The sequence below is a fragment of the Manis pentadactyla genome, chromosome 19 (genome assembly GCF_030020395.1).
Source record: "Manis pentadactyla isolate mManPen7 chromosome 19, mManPen7.hap1, whole genome shotgun sequence".
NCBI lineage: Eukaryota > Metazoa > Chordata > Mammalia > Pholidota > Manidae > Manis > Manis pentadactyla.
In genome coordinates this window covers 2,350,213-2,366,297 of record NC_080037.1, presented here as the reverse complement: position 1 = coordinate 2,366,297, position 16,085 = coordinate 2,350,213, and the positions used below count along the sequence as shown (strand labels likewise).

At 51.7% G+C, this 16,085-nt stretch overlaps 1 protein-coding gene across 1 annotated transcript in view; it reads right to left on the bottom strand.

Annotated features, from left to right (window-relative positions):
• Positions 1–3,596: 3,596 nt before the first annotated feature.
• Positions 3,597–16,085, bottom strand: part of ADCY10 (adenylate cyclase 10) — a 58,856-nt gene continuing 46,367 nt past the window's right edge. Inside the window, exons 25-32 of the mRNA XM_057495167.1 lie at positions 15,268–15,424; positions 11,995–12,199; positions 11,820–11,916; positions 11,180–11,295; positions 10,592–10,709; positions 8,744–8,939; positions 5,559–5,747; positions 3,597–5,001 (exon numbers count right to left, since the gene is read on the bottom strand). Coding sequence (XP_057351150.1) covers positions 4,840–5,001; positions 5,559–5,747; positions 8,744–8,939; positions 10,592–10,709; positions 11,180–11,295; positions 11,820–11,916; positions 11,995–12,199; positions 15,268–15,424 — 1,240 coding nt within the window. The 3' untranslated portion in view covers positions 3,597–4,839. The remainder of the gene's footprint in view (positions 5,002–5,558; positions 5,748–8,743; positions 8,940–10,591; positions 10,710–11,179; positions 11,296–11,819; positions 11,917–11,994; positions 12,200–15,267; positions 15,425–16,085) is intronic.

Here is a 16,085-nt window from a genome sequence, read left to right as displayed (position 1 = left end):
CTGGGCTGTCGGACGGACGCTGAGCCGGTGACTCACTGTTGGCTAATAACGTTGAGCAAGAGAGAAAAAGGCCAAGGGGGAGAAGTGGAGTGAACTTAGGAGTGGAGTTAGCACTTGGCTGGAGATAACTGGCCTCCTTCCACATCCCCTAAAAAAATACAATTAGAGAAAGTGAAAGATTTGGTTCCTCTTGGAAGTTTGATGTCTCTTCAATTCTTTCAGGATCTTAGATTTTGACTCTTCCAGGGCCACCCCACAGGCCCCCTCCCTGTTGGCAGACATGCATTAGTGTCACTGCAAGCTGCACCCCTTCCCCTGGGGGCAGAGGCGGCTGAAGCAGGGGGACCCGGGGAGCTGGGTGGGTCTTGGAGTCGCGGCGGGCTGGGGACCCGCGTGGCTGGAGGGCTGGCCCGTCTGGCTGCAACATTCCCCCTTACCTGATGGTCACTCCCCTCCGCCGCAGGCTGCTATCATTCTCTGCTGTAAACATGCCCCGCGTCACCCTTACATGGTTCTGCTTCGGCATTTTAAGGTTAATGCAGTTCCTGCACCATCCTGTGGGGCAGCCACAGCCACGTTTGAGGTGCCAGGATGCAGCTGTGCACAAGACGGCATGCTGAGGGCCTTCTAGGGCCTGACCCCAGCAGGCAGCTGGGGACACCATGAGGGAGACAGAACAGAATGCCTGCCCTTGACCAGCCCCAAGCTGGCGGCACCAAGCAGCCCCATGAGCAGCTCTAAGCAAGGCCACAGAGGCCACTAGGGAGTGACAGGAGGGACTGGCATTCAGGGCAGGACGCTGATACCCGAAGACTGGTGAAGACCACTGAGCTAGGAGCAGGGGTGGGAGAGTGAAGCCACGGTGATCAGAGCATTGAATATGGTGGGGTCCCAGGCCTTGAACGCCTTGCATGCCAGGCTGAGAAACGGGGAGGTTGTCCCGAAGGTGAGCAGGACTTCAAGCAGAGTCATAAACGGGGATTTACATTTTAGCAAGCTTCCCCTGTCGGCTGTGGGTCAGAAACGGTGAGACCGTGGGCTGGGTGGCTGTGCGGAGCAGCAGTGGGCATGAGGATGAGGGGCGTGCTGACAGGTGGTAGGAGGGGAGGGAACGGTGGCGGCAGAGCGGAGTGACCGCCTGGGGAATCCGAGGGAGGAGAGTCCCAGAGAGCAGGGGCTGGCAGGACTGGGCCCTGAGGGGGCCGCGCAGGGGGCGGGGGCGGGGGAGCAAATGCCATGGTCTACTGAGCAGACAGTGGGGGCTGGGCCAGTGATGGGGACCTCTCAGTCCTCACTTCACAGGCCTCCCCCTCTGTACTTGTTGCTTTGAAGCATTTTCCTCAGAGAGTGGATCTCTGACTTCAATATGATCCACGTCCTCTAATTTCTTTCAAACCTAAGCCCTTACGTCTGCCTCCATTGCCCTTTATTGCAGGCTGTCAGCAAAGGCCCCCAGCCCTCATCCCGGCCCACCTCGCTTCCCACCCATTCTCCACAAAGAGGGTGGTGTTGCTGGAGCAGATAGGTGGCCCACGCCCCTCCTCAGTCAAGTCACTGAGTGACTCCTGACCTGTAACCCCACAAGGCCACCCGCCACCCAGACGCTCCCTGCCTCCCGTCGTCACATAACCTCCCCTCACTCAGTGGAGCTCTATCCAGAGCAGGTGAGAGGACCCGGCTCCACGGCCTGAAAGTTCTCACCTGGCTGAGGACTTCCTGTTCCAGGAAGCCTTCTAGAACTTTTAAAGCCACAGTAGGGTGCGTGCCTCCCCACTTAGTTCGCCTGCAGACACTATGCTGTCCTTCATAAGTCTGCGTTTTGATTGTTCCTCAGCAGGATTCTGGCTGCTCTGCCTGAATTAACTCGTACCAACCTCACGAGGTAGATCCTATTAACAATCCCATTTTACAAACAAGGGAGCTGAGACACAAAGAGGTCAGACAACTTGCCCAAGGACGCAGAGCGGGCACTGGGCCGTGTGGAGAGCCAGTCCAGGGAGGTCCCAGGCCCACTGGCGCAGGCGGTTTCTTATCCGCTGGTGTGACCCCAACACAGAGCCTGGCCAGGACAGCTCATGTTAAGTGTTTTGTGCCAATCGCCGTGAGGACCCATACAGTCCACTCATTCATTAGCTGGTAGGCTCCTTCTAAGGGGGCCCGCGAGAACTAACTGGGGATGATGAGATGAAGGTATTCTAGCACATTCATTCAATCGCGAACGCCTGCTGAAGCCCAGGCACCGGGCCTAGTGCTGGAGGTGAGACAAGGCGGGCAGGGCCTGGCGGAGAAGTCCAAGGCTCGCGGTACGAAAAACAGGGCCGTCGCCTCTTCGGGCGGTTCCCAAGGCCGTCGTGATCACGTGCCCGCTCCCAAGAAGAGTCCTAGCCAGAATCGACTTTCCCAAGTATGTTGCTGGGAACTAGCGCCGGGAGCTCGCCGCAGGGAAGAGGGGGCCGCTGCAGAAGCCCTCGGGGCCCTGGACGCAGAGCTCGGGGCGCAGGACGGGAGCCGCTCGGCGGCCACGCGGGCCCGGTGCCGCCACCTGCCGGCCGGAGAGGGGCGCCGCCCGCCCCGCCGCGAGGAGGAACCGCCGCCACACGGCAGCGGGGGCGCCTGGCCCCGGCCTGTGCGGTTCCGGCGGGTGGAAACCGACAGGAACGTCTCAGAACCGCCTGTGGTCCAGTCGGGGCCAGAACCCAAGTCCTGGGTCTCTGTAAAGCCTGAAGCCCAGCGCGCTGGGTTCAGACGCACGCGTGGAAGGTAAAACCTGCGCACGGCAGGCTGGCCCCTTCCTGCCCCTGCTCTGTTCTCGCCCTTTTCCAGGCCTGGGGCCGATGCCACCCGCCCTCCCTGTCTCCCTCTCCAGCCTGGCCTCTCCTGCCTGCGCGGCCGCTGCCATTCGCTTCCATTCTTGCTTTAATGAGTTCCTTCTTGCTGGCACTTGCTGCACCTGAGAATCCTTCCCTGATCAGACACCGGTGAGGTGGCACCGGGGGCGGGGGCGGAGACCTCCCTGCTGCAGCTCCCGCTACCGCTCCTGGAAGCCCTGCCCGGAGGGGGCCCTGGGGCAGGGCCGGCGCCTCTCATCCCCGCAGCTTCCAGCAAGGACCCGCCTAGGCTGGGCCCCCTGTGCCCGTTGGTGCCCTAGACACCGCGTTTCCCCAGGCCAGGCCTCGGGAGCTTGTCTCGGGGGCACAGCCCCTCCTATACTCCCACCCACCACCCTGCACGCGCTGTCCACCCACTCCGGGAAGGGACAGTGTGGCCGAAGCGACTGCATTTCAGGGGCAGCTCAGCTGAGCCCCCTGGGGCCTGGGGTCTGTATCAGCTGCTCTCCCCACCCAGCTCCAGGGAACAGGCTGGGTGAGTCCCCCCCGGGGGTCTGTTTCCTCTACTGGACTTAAGAGCTTGCCCAGGGCAAGGATGGGCTTTTATGTCTTTCTGTCGCAATCAGTGCATGGTGTGGCGATCAGTCAAAAAGTGTTAGTTGGAAAGTAAATCAGTAAATAAATACTGCGAATGATACACAAAACAATGAAGGTAACTGGAGACTGAGGAATCCTGGGCAGCAGGTACAAGCAGGCAGCCTCCAGGACCGCGACTTGGGGGGACGATACTGCACGAACTTTACTATTGGATGTGTTTATTTTTAAACTGGGTCATCTGCCTGATACTAATTGTTAACTTACTTGGCATGTTGAGATTTTCAGAACCCTTATCTGATACTCGCACCCTCGCGCTGAAATGGAGCCGTTAGGTAATGAGCCAGCCACAGGGAGAGTGTGTCTGTGGCAGAGCTCGCGTTAGAGCCCAGGGCCCCGATTGCCGCGCTGGCAGGCCCCCAGGCCTCTGTGGCTAGCCTCCCGCAGGGAGCGCATTGTGTCACCGGGGAGTAAGACACACAGCCCCGCCTTCTGCAGAACCACAGGGAAATACTGGCCTGTTTGCTAAAGGAACGTCTGTATGGGCATCGCCTATGGAAACCCCTGTGACAGTTCAAGGTGTGCGAGGTGCTGCCCATCAGAATGGCCTTCCAGGGCCAGAAAGTGACTGGAATCAACAAACGGAAACCCTGGAGCATCTGTTGAGGTGGCCACCTGAGGGGGCTGCAGATGCAGAGATGGCTGAGTCTACCCTACTCCTGGGAGGCGCCGACGGCCGGTAGGAACCGTCCGTGGGCCAGCAGAGACTGCACACGGCTCTAGGGCCGATTCTCGGGGATCTGGGAAACGAAGTTGAAGGAGCTTACTTTCTTAAATATAAAAATATGTAGACTGTAAGCATGTAAAGGATACCCACATCAAAATTACTAATATCTCAGTTAAAAAAATTGTATTTCCATAAATATCTGGTGTGTGTGGTTGGGAGGGCTTGGAAGCTGCAGTCAGGCACTACAAGCACATGCCTTTTCCAACCTTGCCTTTACCGACCCTCACAAGAATTTGCCATTGTAACACTTATTGTGCTACATGCAAAAGATTGAGCAACTGGATATTTAAAAATAACAACTTCAGTTTAATAGATTAGCCAGCAAGGTATCTGTCTCAAAACGTACCATGTGGGTATTAATATTTTTCCATATGATACAGTTTTGCATGGGCTGAAATGAACAGATCAAGCTAAAACAACCTGAAAGGCAAAGGCAGTTTGTGTAAAGCTGAGAGAAAGTGAAGCAGGCTGCTGCCGACCCTTTCTGACCTTCTAGAAAGGGAAGAGACTGGCTCTGCGTCGGAAGAAGCAGACAGGAACCCGGAGGGTGCTAGCTGCAGAGAAGAGCTAATAATGGGTAAAATCAAGAGAATGAGTCTTTCTAAGATCTTTTTTCTCTTTCATGAAATATTAGAAAGATTTATCCAGAATATTAATTCTCATCAGGAATTTGTTTTTTTGAACATCCTGCATGTTTACCTTGCCTGATACAATTTTTTGCCACGAGGGGAGGCTCAGGAGAGTTTGATTCCACTGGTCTTCTGGAAATTTGGACGCGGAGTACCACCCTTCCTGAGAGGAAGGAACAAAGAATTAGGCGGTGCTCCTCGGCTCGTGCGATCAGGACGGGTCAACACCGGGAACAGCCGTATGTCCTTGCGCTTTTAAAATCATGTGACCCGTAGACAAATCATGAGTTTTGCTGCCCAAACTAGGGTACTGACACATGGCTTTTTAAGTAAACACACAGAGTGGGCATTTGTTACTTAGTCAACAAACCCTGAGTATATGCTGGGTACTAAGCTGGCTTCTGCCTTCTAGGAGGTCACATTCTCTGGGGGTGCGGGGGGGGGGGAAGAAGACATGCACACGAATAGGACACAAAGTGGACAGTGCTCAGGGCCACAGAGCAGGGCCGGGATCTTGCCAACGGGGATTTGAATGAGGGGGGATTCTGTGAGAACTCGAAGGGAAGAGGAGGTGCACACACCCGAACTATGGACCCATCACCCCTTTTAGGGAAGCTCAGGAAGACGTGTGATGGCCTCCGTGCCTGGGCCAAGCTCAGCAGGCAGTAAGCTTAGAAGGGTGGGCGCCCCCCAGCCCAGCTGGCAGCTGATGGTACATACTTTGCTTATGTTCAGCCAGCACTTCTCCAGCGCATTTCCCTGAATTTCAGAGAGCTGTAAAGCTGTGTTCAGGAAAAGGTCACAGTTCTGCACGTCTCCCATGAGTATGCAGACATAGGCCATCAGGTGGTAGAGCCTCGGGTAGAAGACAGGGCTCACGGTGTTGTGAGCCACCAGGCTCTCCAAGTTCTGAAGGGGAAACAGCATATCGGAATCAGACAAGGGTCCTTAACTGCAAGGTCCCCTCCTCCACAGACTCGGCAACATTTCAAGGACAAAAGCAATCCAGTGACCAAGTTTGTTGCGGAGACATACATAGGATGCGGTCGAGACAAGGTGGTAAGGTCACATGCGGTAGCCCCGTGGCCCCCCAGGCCGAGAAGGCAACGTGCTGGGGCTCATCTACACTTCTCTGCAACCACTCTTTGAAGACATATGTTTTCTTTTGATTGCCAAAGCAATAGAAATTGACTGCCCAAAATTCAGGGCAAAAAATGAAAAGGACCGAAAACAAGAAGGAAGAGCCCCCCTGGAGCCGGAACACCCAGAAAAAATACTTGAGCATTTGGGTATAAGCTTTCCCACTTTTTAAATTTTCTGCCTGTCACTCACAGGCCCCCCTCCCCACACACTGGGATCATAGTAATCACGCAGTAGGGTGACATCTTTTTTCTCATTTGGCAGCAAGTTTTGAACATTTTCGATGAACTGATTCTTACATCAGGACTCACACATTCAAATGCTGGCAGGAGCCAGGCAAGTAGCATAAATAAGCAGGCAGAGGAAGTAGGTCACACCTGGAGAAGGGGTGCCGTCCGTGTCCCCTCTCTCAGGTCCAGCTAACGCTGCCCTGAAGGAATGTGGGCCTAAAGTCACCAGACACTCTGTTTTTTAAAAGAAGGGTCAGAAATTCAGATTTTTTAATATGAACTCTCCCAATGTCAAAATGTGTCATTTCTGACTTAACCTTCTCTTTGAAGGGCATCTGGTTTTTATTTTCTCCTGGTTTTTTAATACTATAAACCTGAGGTCAACATCTTTACAGATAATTTTTTGTTTGCAATCTGATTATCTCCTTAAGATAATTCCCAGGTAAAGAGTTAAAGGGTGTGCCTATTTTAAAGAAATTTAGGCATTTTGCCAGAATGCTGTCTAGAAAGTTCATGAAAAGCCTTCAGAATATGAATGTGTTTTCTCTTGTGTCTTTGCTAATTCGATGGTCAACAATACAGTGTCTTATTGTTTTATTGCATTGACATCAATGCTGTAAAAACGGAATCATAACATAGGGTTTTCCCGACCTGCTTTAGTCCATCAGTTATGTATTCAAGAAGTTAAACATCTACTGTGTATAAGGCATTGTTCTGTGTGCTGTGGGAGATACAAAGTTTTATTTCTCATTCCTTGTGTGCTTGTCCTTTCTGCTCCCCGCCCCCTTCTCAAACAAATCACAAACTCCTCAAGGGCGCGGGACGGTGGGTGTCTTACTCATCTTTATTGTAATCCCAGCAGCACCTACTGTATTTTTGACTGGTACTGTCTTTGAGATGGGTGAGTTTTATCACTTTACTATCTTTAAACAAAGACATAGTTTCTTTCAATCACCTGCTAACTTGTCTACCTGGATTTTCATGTATCAGTCTGGCCACAAGTACCTTTATTAGTACTCAGTCAATATTTGAAAGTGACAGTGACTGCCAGCTCCCTTGTCATATGTAATGTGCCTGGTATTCGAAAGGGAAAAGAGAATGTTGGGATAAATTAAAGCACATGTAAGATGGTAAAAAAAAAAAATCTATTTTTTCTGAACATGAGGGAATTAAGCATCACAAATCCATCACAGGTTAATTTTCTTAAGTCAAGACAGTTGACTCTATCACACTACATGAAAAAAATTATGTAATACACAATAATTACATAAATATTACATAACACATAATAACTGCATACAGCAAAATGCTTTATATAACCAAGCAATTCCCATTTCCTGAGTGGGAGTCAGCAGGGTGCTTTATGAACCAGAAATACAAATACATGTTCTAGGTCGGAGAGAATATACCTCCAAGCAGAGACGACAACGAACTTTCACGTTTGTAGAGGCAGTGATTCAGTAACTGACATGGACAAACTGCAGGACAAGAGCCTGAGCCCGCTGCGCACAGGGCTTTCTGCTCTGCCCGGCGGCAGTGAGGAAGACCCCCCTCGTGACAATGTCCAGAGGATTAAAGGAGCTTCCGTATTTCACTCATCCAAGATGTCTCGTTTGGGAACATTTCAACATCTCCGAAATAGGGATGCGCCTTTAAATTGTCAGCATCTAGATTCTGCCTTCAGCCTCAGGGAACTTGGAAGCAGGTTCTTGCCTGATGGTGAGGTGATAGCTCAGCTGACACCTTGATTTTAGCCTTGGAATAAACACCCTGGCAGGGAACCTGATCAGCGCCTCCAGACTGCCAACCTGCCAACAGGGAGATGGTAAGCGAGGGTTGCCTATGCTGGTAAGTCTGTGGCGCTTGGGGAAGCAGCAATGGAAAACACGTACACCTGGGCTCCTGTTTTAAGTGAACGAGGCCAACAAGTGTCAAGCCGGCCCCAGAGATTCAGCGCTCCCCCTCTCAGGGGCTTGCACACACCAGCTGTAAACCTTGGGAGGTGGGTCCGGGTCTAATTTGCTCATTCTTGTAGCATAGCACCCAGTTCCGGGTGCGTATACATACCAATTGAGTATTTGAAATTTCTGTGTGCAAACACTTATCTACCAAGATATTTATCCCAGTAATAGTGGTAGAACACCACAGAAACTATCAAAGAATAGGCAATATTAACTATTAGTATATCTATAAGGTCAACTACTATGCTTTTAGCTAGTGGTGTAAAAATACAACTTAATGGCAGGAAATCATTCATAACATCTTATTGATAGCTTAAAAAATGGAAATGCACACATACATATGCACATAGAAAAAAACTTAAAAAGTGGTATCTCGGTATGTAAAAGGTGGTTGTCTCTGAGGAGTAAGGTTGTGGGCACTTAGAGCTTCTTCTAATTTGAGGGGAAAGGGTTGCCTTCAAAAATTTGTGCTGTAAATATGTACGAATTCTGTTACCAGGGAAAATAATTATCCCAGGAGACAGGCAGAAATGGAAGGAGGGATTCATCCCAGAAAGCAGAGAGGGGACCTCACCTTGAGCACCTCAGTACCACTTTCCTGAGCACTGCTGGGCTGCTCTTTGATTTTGCTTTGGAGGTGGAGAACCTGCCCCTCCAGGTACCTACTGATCCCTTCGTAGTATAGAGCTGTCGGGGTTCTTCTTGGCACTAGATTTTTGACTGCATCAGAAAATTCATGAAAGTAGTTCCATTCCTGGAGTCTGGCATACCTGCACCATGACAGAGGAGTAAGAAAACTCAGCATCTCCCTTGGGGTGGACTGCCCCTCCCCAGCGGTCCCTCCGGAGGAGTTGCCCCTAGCACTGGGCCTCTGGAAGCCGGCCGCCTGCCCACCCTGAGGAAATCATGTGCTCTGGAGCAAGGAAAGAATAGGATTTTTTTTCGTGGTTTGAGATGAATAGAATCCTTGGAAATGCTCGGTAATATTAGCCACCATTTATTTAACTTGTTGGACACCTTAAAAAGTGAAGATCAGGTATTTGGATCTATACATTCTAGGGCTTGAAGGAACCGCTCCAGGTCCAAAGAGAGACAGTCCAGGCTGGTACTGGTGGGAGTGCGGGTCCCGGACCAGGACCAGCGTGTCCCCTGGGGGCCCCCTTAGGGACGCACCCTCTCCAGTCCAGTCCAGCTCCGTGGAATCAGACAGACTGTGGGGATGCGCCCAGAGCAGGGAGAAGCCCTGGCTAAGGGCATGGCTGTCAAAAGCCCTCTCCGGGTAAAATGGGGAAAGAAATGAGGATGACTTCTGGGCTCTGTTCCCTGACGCTTAACTCACACGGGCAAGTTAATTTGACCTTGAACTGTAATTTCTTTGGACTTTGGCAGAGGTAATGAACTTTTGTGTTTTAATTTCTCCCAAGGGATCCATAACAAGAGGGGATTTCTGTTCAAGTTTGGAACTGCCCCTAGTTTGTGGCCCTACGTCGAGAACGTCTTCCCACTGACGTTCTTCATGGAGAATGTCATTCAGTCCCATCACCAGGCCTCTAAACACTGGAGGACGTGGCTGCTGTGTGACCTGAGATGGGGAACCGGGCAGGGAGGGACCCCGACCCCCCCTGGGGCCGCGGCTCTGGAGCGGGGGCGGCAGCTGCCGGTTCACCGGGTGAGAGTCCCAGCGGGTTAAGGTTACGCCTCGGGCTTGGCGGGGGCACCTCCCCGCTCAGGCCTGGGGTCCCGCAGGGGCGGGAGCCGCACGGGGCGGAGCAGCGCCCCTGCCCGGCCGCGCCTTCCGGCGGGAGGAGCCGCGCGGTGGGAGGTCCGGCGCCGGGAGCGCAGGTGAGGCTCGGCACCCGGCCCGTGGCCGGCCCAAGCCCAGAGGCCCGCGGGGCGCCGCGCTTCTCTGCCCTGCCTGGAAGGGGGCCGCGTCGGTGGGCGACCCGCCGTTCCCGGAACGGCCTGCTGCCCGGGGGGTAAGTCTGTTGCAGGGGCGCAGCGTCTGGAAGCCCACTTGCCTGCAGACAGAGGCCACGTCCTGCGCCGTGGGCCCTATCACAGCGCTTCGGTATAATTCGATGGGGCGGGGGTGCTGCTTACTCCCCTCCCGCAAAGCCCTGTGCTCCCAGAAGCAAGGACCCTCCCTTCCCGCGCCCTGGGTAACCCCAGCGCGGGGGGCACGCGGCGCACTCTTGTTGCCTCGAATACAACCCGGGGCGGCGTCCCTTCCCAGGCCGCGGTTGGAGGGGATGAGTTAGAACCCCAGGAGTCTTTGAGCGTAAATCCACTCTGATGCTTTCACCCTGTCTCGGGATAAACTAGAAATACTATTTTTTTTTTTTTTCCTAAGGCTCAGAGAACTCTTCTTTAGGATTCAATAGTTTCAAATCCGGGGGTTTAGTGATATGCAACATATTGTTACCAGATAGCTACACAGGAGTAGAGTCCCAGGAGGATTCCACTTTGGAACCGGAGGATTCTGTTGCCTTCGTTTTGTTTTATGAAATCCAAACATTCTTCAAATGGCCTATAAACAAAGCCTAAAAGAAGAGAGAAACAGGAGAGCTTTACTGGTAGGTGAGGGGGCTCACCTTTCTGGCCAAGTGGTTCCCAGAATTTCCCACTGCGGGGCGAGGCCTCAGTCTCTCTAACGACTAAGAGTTCGTACCAGCGCCCGGAGCTCATCCCCGAGCAATGCCGTTCTAAGTATATCCTGCTAAAATCGAAATGCCCTAGTAAAAGGGACATGGTAAGACTGTCAGTCACCGTCACTGGTGTGTAAACCCACCAGACATTTCAACTATCCGGACTAAATTCCCCTCCTTGCTGGTAACGTGCAATCCCTGCACCTTCTAGAAGGGGTCTCAGCCCACAACCCCAGGCGCTCCCTCACCTGTTCTGTGTCTCTGCTGCCAGAGACCTAGTGGTCTCCAAGCCTCCGCCCTGGCGGCTGTCACCCCAACACAGGCATCGAACCCCAGGCTCTTGTCGGTTTCAGAACTGTGCTTACCAGAGTAAAGCATGATGTCCAGGCACACAAAATAAAAAAATGCCTTGCTTAAGATGTGCTCCTCCGCCACAGAGAGGTCCCACAGCCGCCCCAGCACCTGGATCAGCTGCTTATGTCTGTGGACAAGAAAGGGCGGCAGGACAAAAGTGGGGAGCAGGGACAGAGGTCACTCCTGGTCCAAGCTCGGACTGCCGGTGACCCTGGACGAGCTGCAGCCCTTGGGCCCGCACATCCGTGCCGGGGTCTCAGACTGGCCCTGTTCAAGCTGCTTTTCCACAGATCTGTGTCAGGGTGACCCAAGTAGGCCAGAATGGCCTGGCCTGTGGTCTTCGGTGCTCTTCCGGGGGCACTGCCTCCGCTCTGAGACGTTTCCCTTTCCCCCCACCTGGCAGTGATGGAGGCCTGATTCCCTCAGGGGGCAGATGGGCTCTCCTCCAGTCCCTGGCCAGAGCAGTCTGGAGAGGGTGCTCATGGAGGAACCCCAGAAAGAGCAGCAGCCGCAGACAGTGGTGATCAGTCACCCCACCCTACCCGACACCTGCTGCCTCCCCAGCCCGTGCCTGGGGTAAAGGGAGCCCAAACACCAATGCCTGTGGCCTCCTCCTCCCCCTAATTCGAGGTAACACTTCCAGATAAATACCTGCTTTTCAAGAAGAGAGATTTGCTGAGCCCGCAGAGGACCATGTAGCATTCGTTGGGATTTCGGAGCAGGGCGCACAACTTGTGGGCTCGAGAGCCTGGGAAGAAAAACACTCCAGTGTACTTCTGGGTGTGGCTTGTATCTCCGAGTCCCTTCTTGCCCAGCTGGCCCCTACCTAAGTCAATGGCCAGGTCCAGGTAGCCCATCATAAACTTGATGTAACTCAGCGTGTAGGCCGCGTATGTGATGATCTCAATGCCCTCGCCTTTCAGGGGAAGGTTGAAGAGCTGCTCCATGGCCAGGACTTCGTACTTGAACCACACGCCCTCGTAGCCGGCCAGCTGGTGGTGCAGCGAATAGTCCAGGTAGGCCTTAACGATCTGCAATGGCAGCAGCGGGGAAGACAATGCGCCGGACTGAAGTGGGGCCTGAAGCAGAAAGCCCGGAGGCAGCCCCTGTTGTCTGCCAGGGACCGTGTGTTTATTAAGCTGGGGAATGGAGCTGGTCGTTTGTACCGCGGGCTCAGTACAGAATTAGGTTGGGTTTCTGCCACCTGTCTTCTGGATCGTCTGGGATAAGCTCAAAGGCCCCTCTTGTCCACACAGTCCTTAAACAAAATATAAGCATTTTCGTTTTTTGTGAAAGATACAAGCAGTAGCTTGTAGCTATATGATTGCCTAGGAAGAGTTGAAAGGATTCACTCCAAAGGGTAAGTAGTGACCTATTTGCTGGGTCGGATGAGAGATCTGAGGGGAAGAGGGGCTTTGCTTTTCACTTTAATGTGTTCCTGGGATGTTTACTGTGTCATACTGCTTATGACACAGTAAACATCCTGCTTTTGTTATGCAACAGAAAGTGAAGGTTGGTTTTGCTTATTTGCTTTAAAAAAATGTAAGGACTACTTCTAGACTTGAAAGATTGAAGAGAAATTGGTCAGTCTTTAAACAACTTTTTCAAATGATAGTTCAAGTGGCTCCAGAATATAAATGCTTAGAGAAGGTGAAGAGAAAGTGGTCCCTGCTAAGGAAGCCCCCTCACTGGGCGAGGCGGGCCATCCGGCGGGTGGGAGGTGGGGGGGCATTCTGCAGAAAAGCACTTTTTGCTGGAATTCCTCCCATCATGCAGTCTTAGGGAATCCTTTATTGCCGATCCAGCACAACTGGGATAATGCAACCAGAGGGAAGGATGGCGGGAATGGTGGGGGGTGGGGTGAGGACTGTTGGGCAAATGGAAACTCGACGCTGCAGTGAAGCCGGGGCTTCTTGGACAGGGACCCAGAAGCTGAACCCAACTGCTTCACTTTATGGGGAGGTACAAAGCCTGGAGGCCGTGCAGCTGGCCAGGGGTCACACCGCGGATAGATGTCCCCGCGACACCCCCCTCTCGGGCCATTCTGGTTCTCCCTGTCATCCTGTGCTGGGCGGCTCGTCTGCCTCCGAACACCCAGGGGAGCATTCCAGGCAGGCCCGTCCCCCGCCCCAGTGGGGGCTGGCGGCATCTTTTGATCACTTTCCGGTTAGAACCTGCCACCTTTGCCCCCGCCGCACCCCGGCCCTGCTGGCTCCTCCACATTTATGGGAAACAGTCCTGAGTGTGGAGGAGAAGTTAGGCATTTCATTCAAGAAATACTTTGTTGAGCACCTGCTCTGTGCCAGGCAGCGTTCTAGGAGATCAGAGTGTGAACGAGGTAGCTCTCGTGGAGTCTACGGGTGTCTGAGCAGGGGGCTCAGGCCACACACTAACGAAGGAGCAAAGGGAAGACTACCTGGTGGTGATAAGCGTTACCCAGGTATGGTGACAGGCATTGGTGGTCAAGAATGGTCTCACAGAGGATGTGTCCTTTACTCTCTGGCAAGCGGAGAGCCCAGGAGAGGTCAGGGGATGAGCACTCCAGGCAGACTTCAGAAATACCGAGGTGTCGTGGTCTACGGAAAGGGGCTGCTGCTAAAGACAGACTCCTGGCCAGGAATCTGGGCATCTGCATTTCGATGCAGAAGAGTCATTTACGCTATTGCCAGTTTCCTATAGCAAACAACTGTACAGTAGCCCAAAGCCAGTAGGGGCAGCAATAACCTTGACAGGCAAGCTGGGCAGGACATCCACTCAGTTGTGTTGTTTTGGCTTGGTCTGGCTTTGATGACTTTTTTGACTGGACACCTGGCTGGGAATTTCAGCTTTGCCAACATTCACAGTGGTATTTGACTGTTTCCCTTGATTCTTGATAATGACCCCAAGAAAAAATTACTGCCCCTGAAGAAACCCAGGCTTGATATACTTTTATAAAGGAATCAGGTCATTTTCATTAGATGAGTTGAATTTAGCTTAATTTCTTGAGCTTGTCTCAAGTTCTTCTCATCTAATCGAAAACTTCCCAGTTTATGGTCTAAACTCATGGCTGTCCCAGTAGGGTTCCAGGACCCCTAGAGGTCCCTGAGACCCTTAGGGAGTACGCAGAGAAGTCCAAGCTGGTATCATTATCAAGACGTTCTTTGTATCAGGAAAAATGGTGAAAGACCTTGAAGTGGGCCGAAACACCCACCTTAGCAGGTGTCCTGTCCAGCTCACTCATCAAGGTTATCTCGGCCTGTCATTGTCTCATTGTCAGGGCTATTTTATAACTCTGTATGCTGCAGCAAATGCTCATAATGTAAATGATTCTTTTTCATAGAAATGCAAAAGTTCTTTGGAGTTCAAGAGACTAGACTAGTTTTGCACCCATTCATAAATGAACTGCCCTGGGAACTGGATCTGACATCTCACCAGATCTCTCCTTCATTAATGAATTTAGTATGACCTTTGCCCTGTGCTCTTTCTATATTGTATTGAGTCATCCTGTTAGCATTTTTAAAAGAATTATCCTTTAACATTTTCCTTTTTCACACCCATTCTCTCATGGGTATATAGCGGAGTTCTCGGGGGGCAACGTGTGCTACTGCGACAGGGCAAATGTACAGGGGGGGAGAATGTAGCTGTCTTCTAGGAACCCAGACAGTAAGATATTTGCAAACATTTAACACATGCCACTCTTCTCATTAAGGTTTTTGTTTGGGGAAATACAGGGTTTTTTTCATCAATAAAACTGTTAATATGTTGCTATGTAATGGGTTTATTATTTTTTATTTAAAAATATTTGTATCAAATATTTTAAAATATTTTATAATTTAATAGCATTTTATAATTTTATAATATTAAATATTTAATAAAGTATTTAATATTTTAACAAAAAATTTCAATAACGTATTTTTAAAATACCTATTTTTGTTATATGACACCATCGATAGATACAGCCCATAGCAATAGAAGCTTCGAGGTCCTCAGTGACTAGTAAGAGTGTGAGTGACCCTGGGGCCAAAATGTTGAACTGCTGGCCTTGGCAAAGCCTGCCAGCCAGGAAGGCTGTCAGTGCGTCCTCGCCGTTTCGAATCCCCACCGGCGTTCACGGGCCTACCTGGAAGTCATCCTGAGACTCCAGTGCGGTGTTCACCTGCGTCATCGCCGCCAGGTGGCCATAATGCTTGTAGTGGAAGAAGTCCTCTAAGCTGTAGATCTGCCACAGCAAAGAGAGGCAGGCAGCTTGCCGGCACAGCTGAGCCAGCCTCTTCTTCCTGCCCGAGAGAGGAACACATGGGGCAGGAAGGTGGTCTTGGCAGCAGCTTTCTCGTGGGGCTCAGGGGTCAAAGCAGACTCGAGTCTGAGGCCTGCCTCCTTTACAAGTCAGGAAAGCACATGCACGTTAATTTTTGTGAAGCACATTTTTTCTCCTGCAAGATGGGGGCCATAATTCCTTAGTGATGATTAATTATAATTTATGTAAATCCCCTGTCCTGTCAGTTAATTGCTATTTAAAAGAAATTCTTTAAAAAAGCACATTTAGTTGAGTCAGTATGTTGCACACCTGAAAATAATATGTCAACTAGAGTAAATTTTTAATTAAGTAAAAAGCATATTTATATCATTCATCAATTTGATTCAGATGACAGTCCTGTAAAAGGAAGGAAGGAATAATTAACTCTATTTTACACCAGCAGAAGGTGAGACTCAGACAGGCTGAGTAATTGACGGCGCAGAGAGCCGGGAGCCCAGCCCGTCTGGCCGCAGCCTGGCCCGGCAGCGTGCTTCCTCCAGTGCGCACGGCTGCCAGAGCCGGGCCCCGGCCCCACCAAGGAAATGGGCATTTTTAACAATTCCTTTCTGCTGTGGTCTGAATGCATCCTCTCAAAATCCACATGTTGACTCCCAACCTCTGGGGGGCGAGCAGGTCACCGG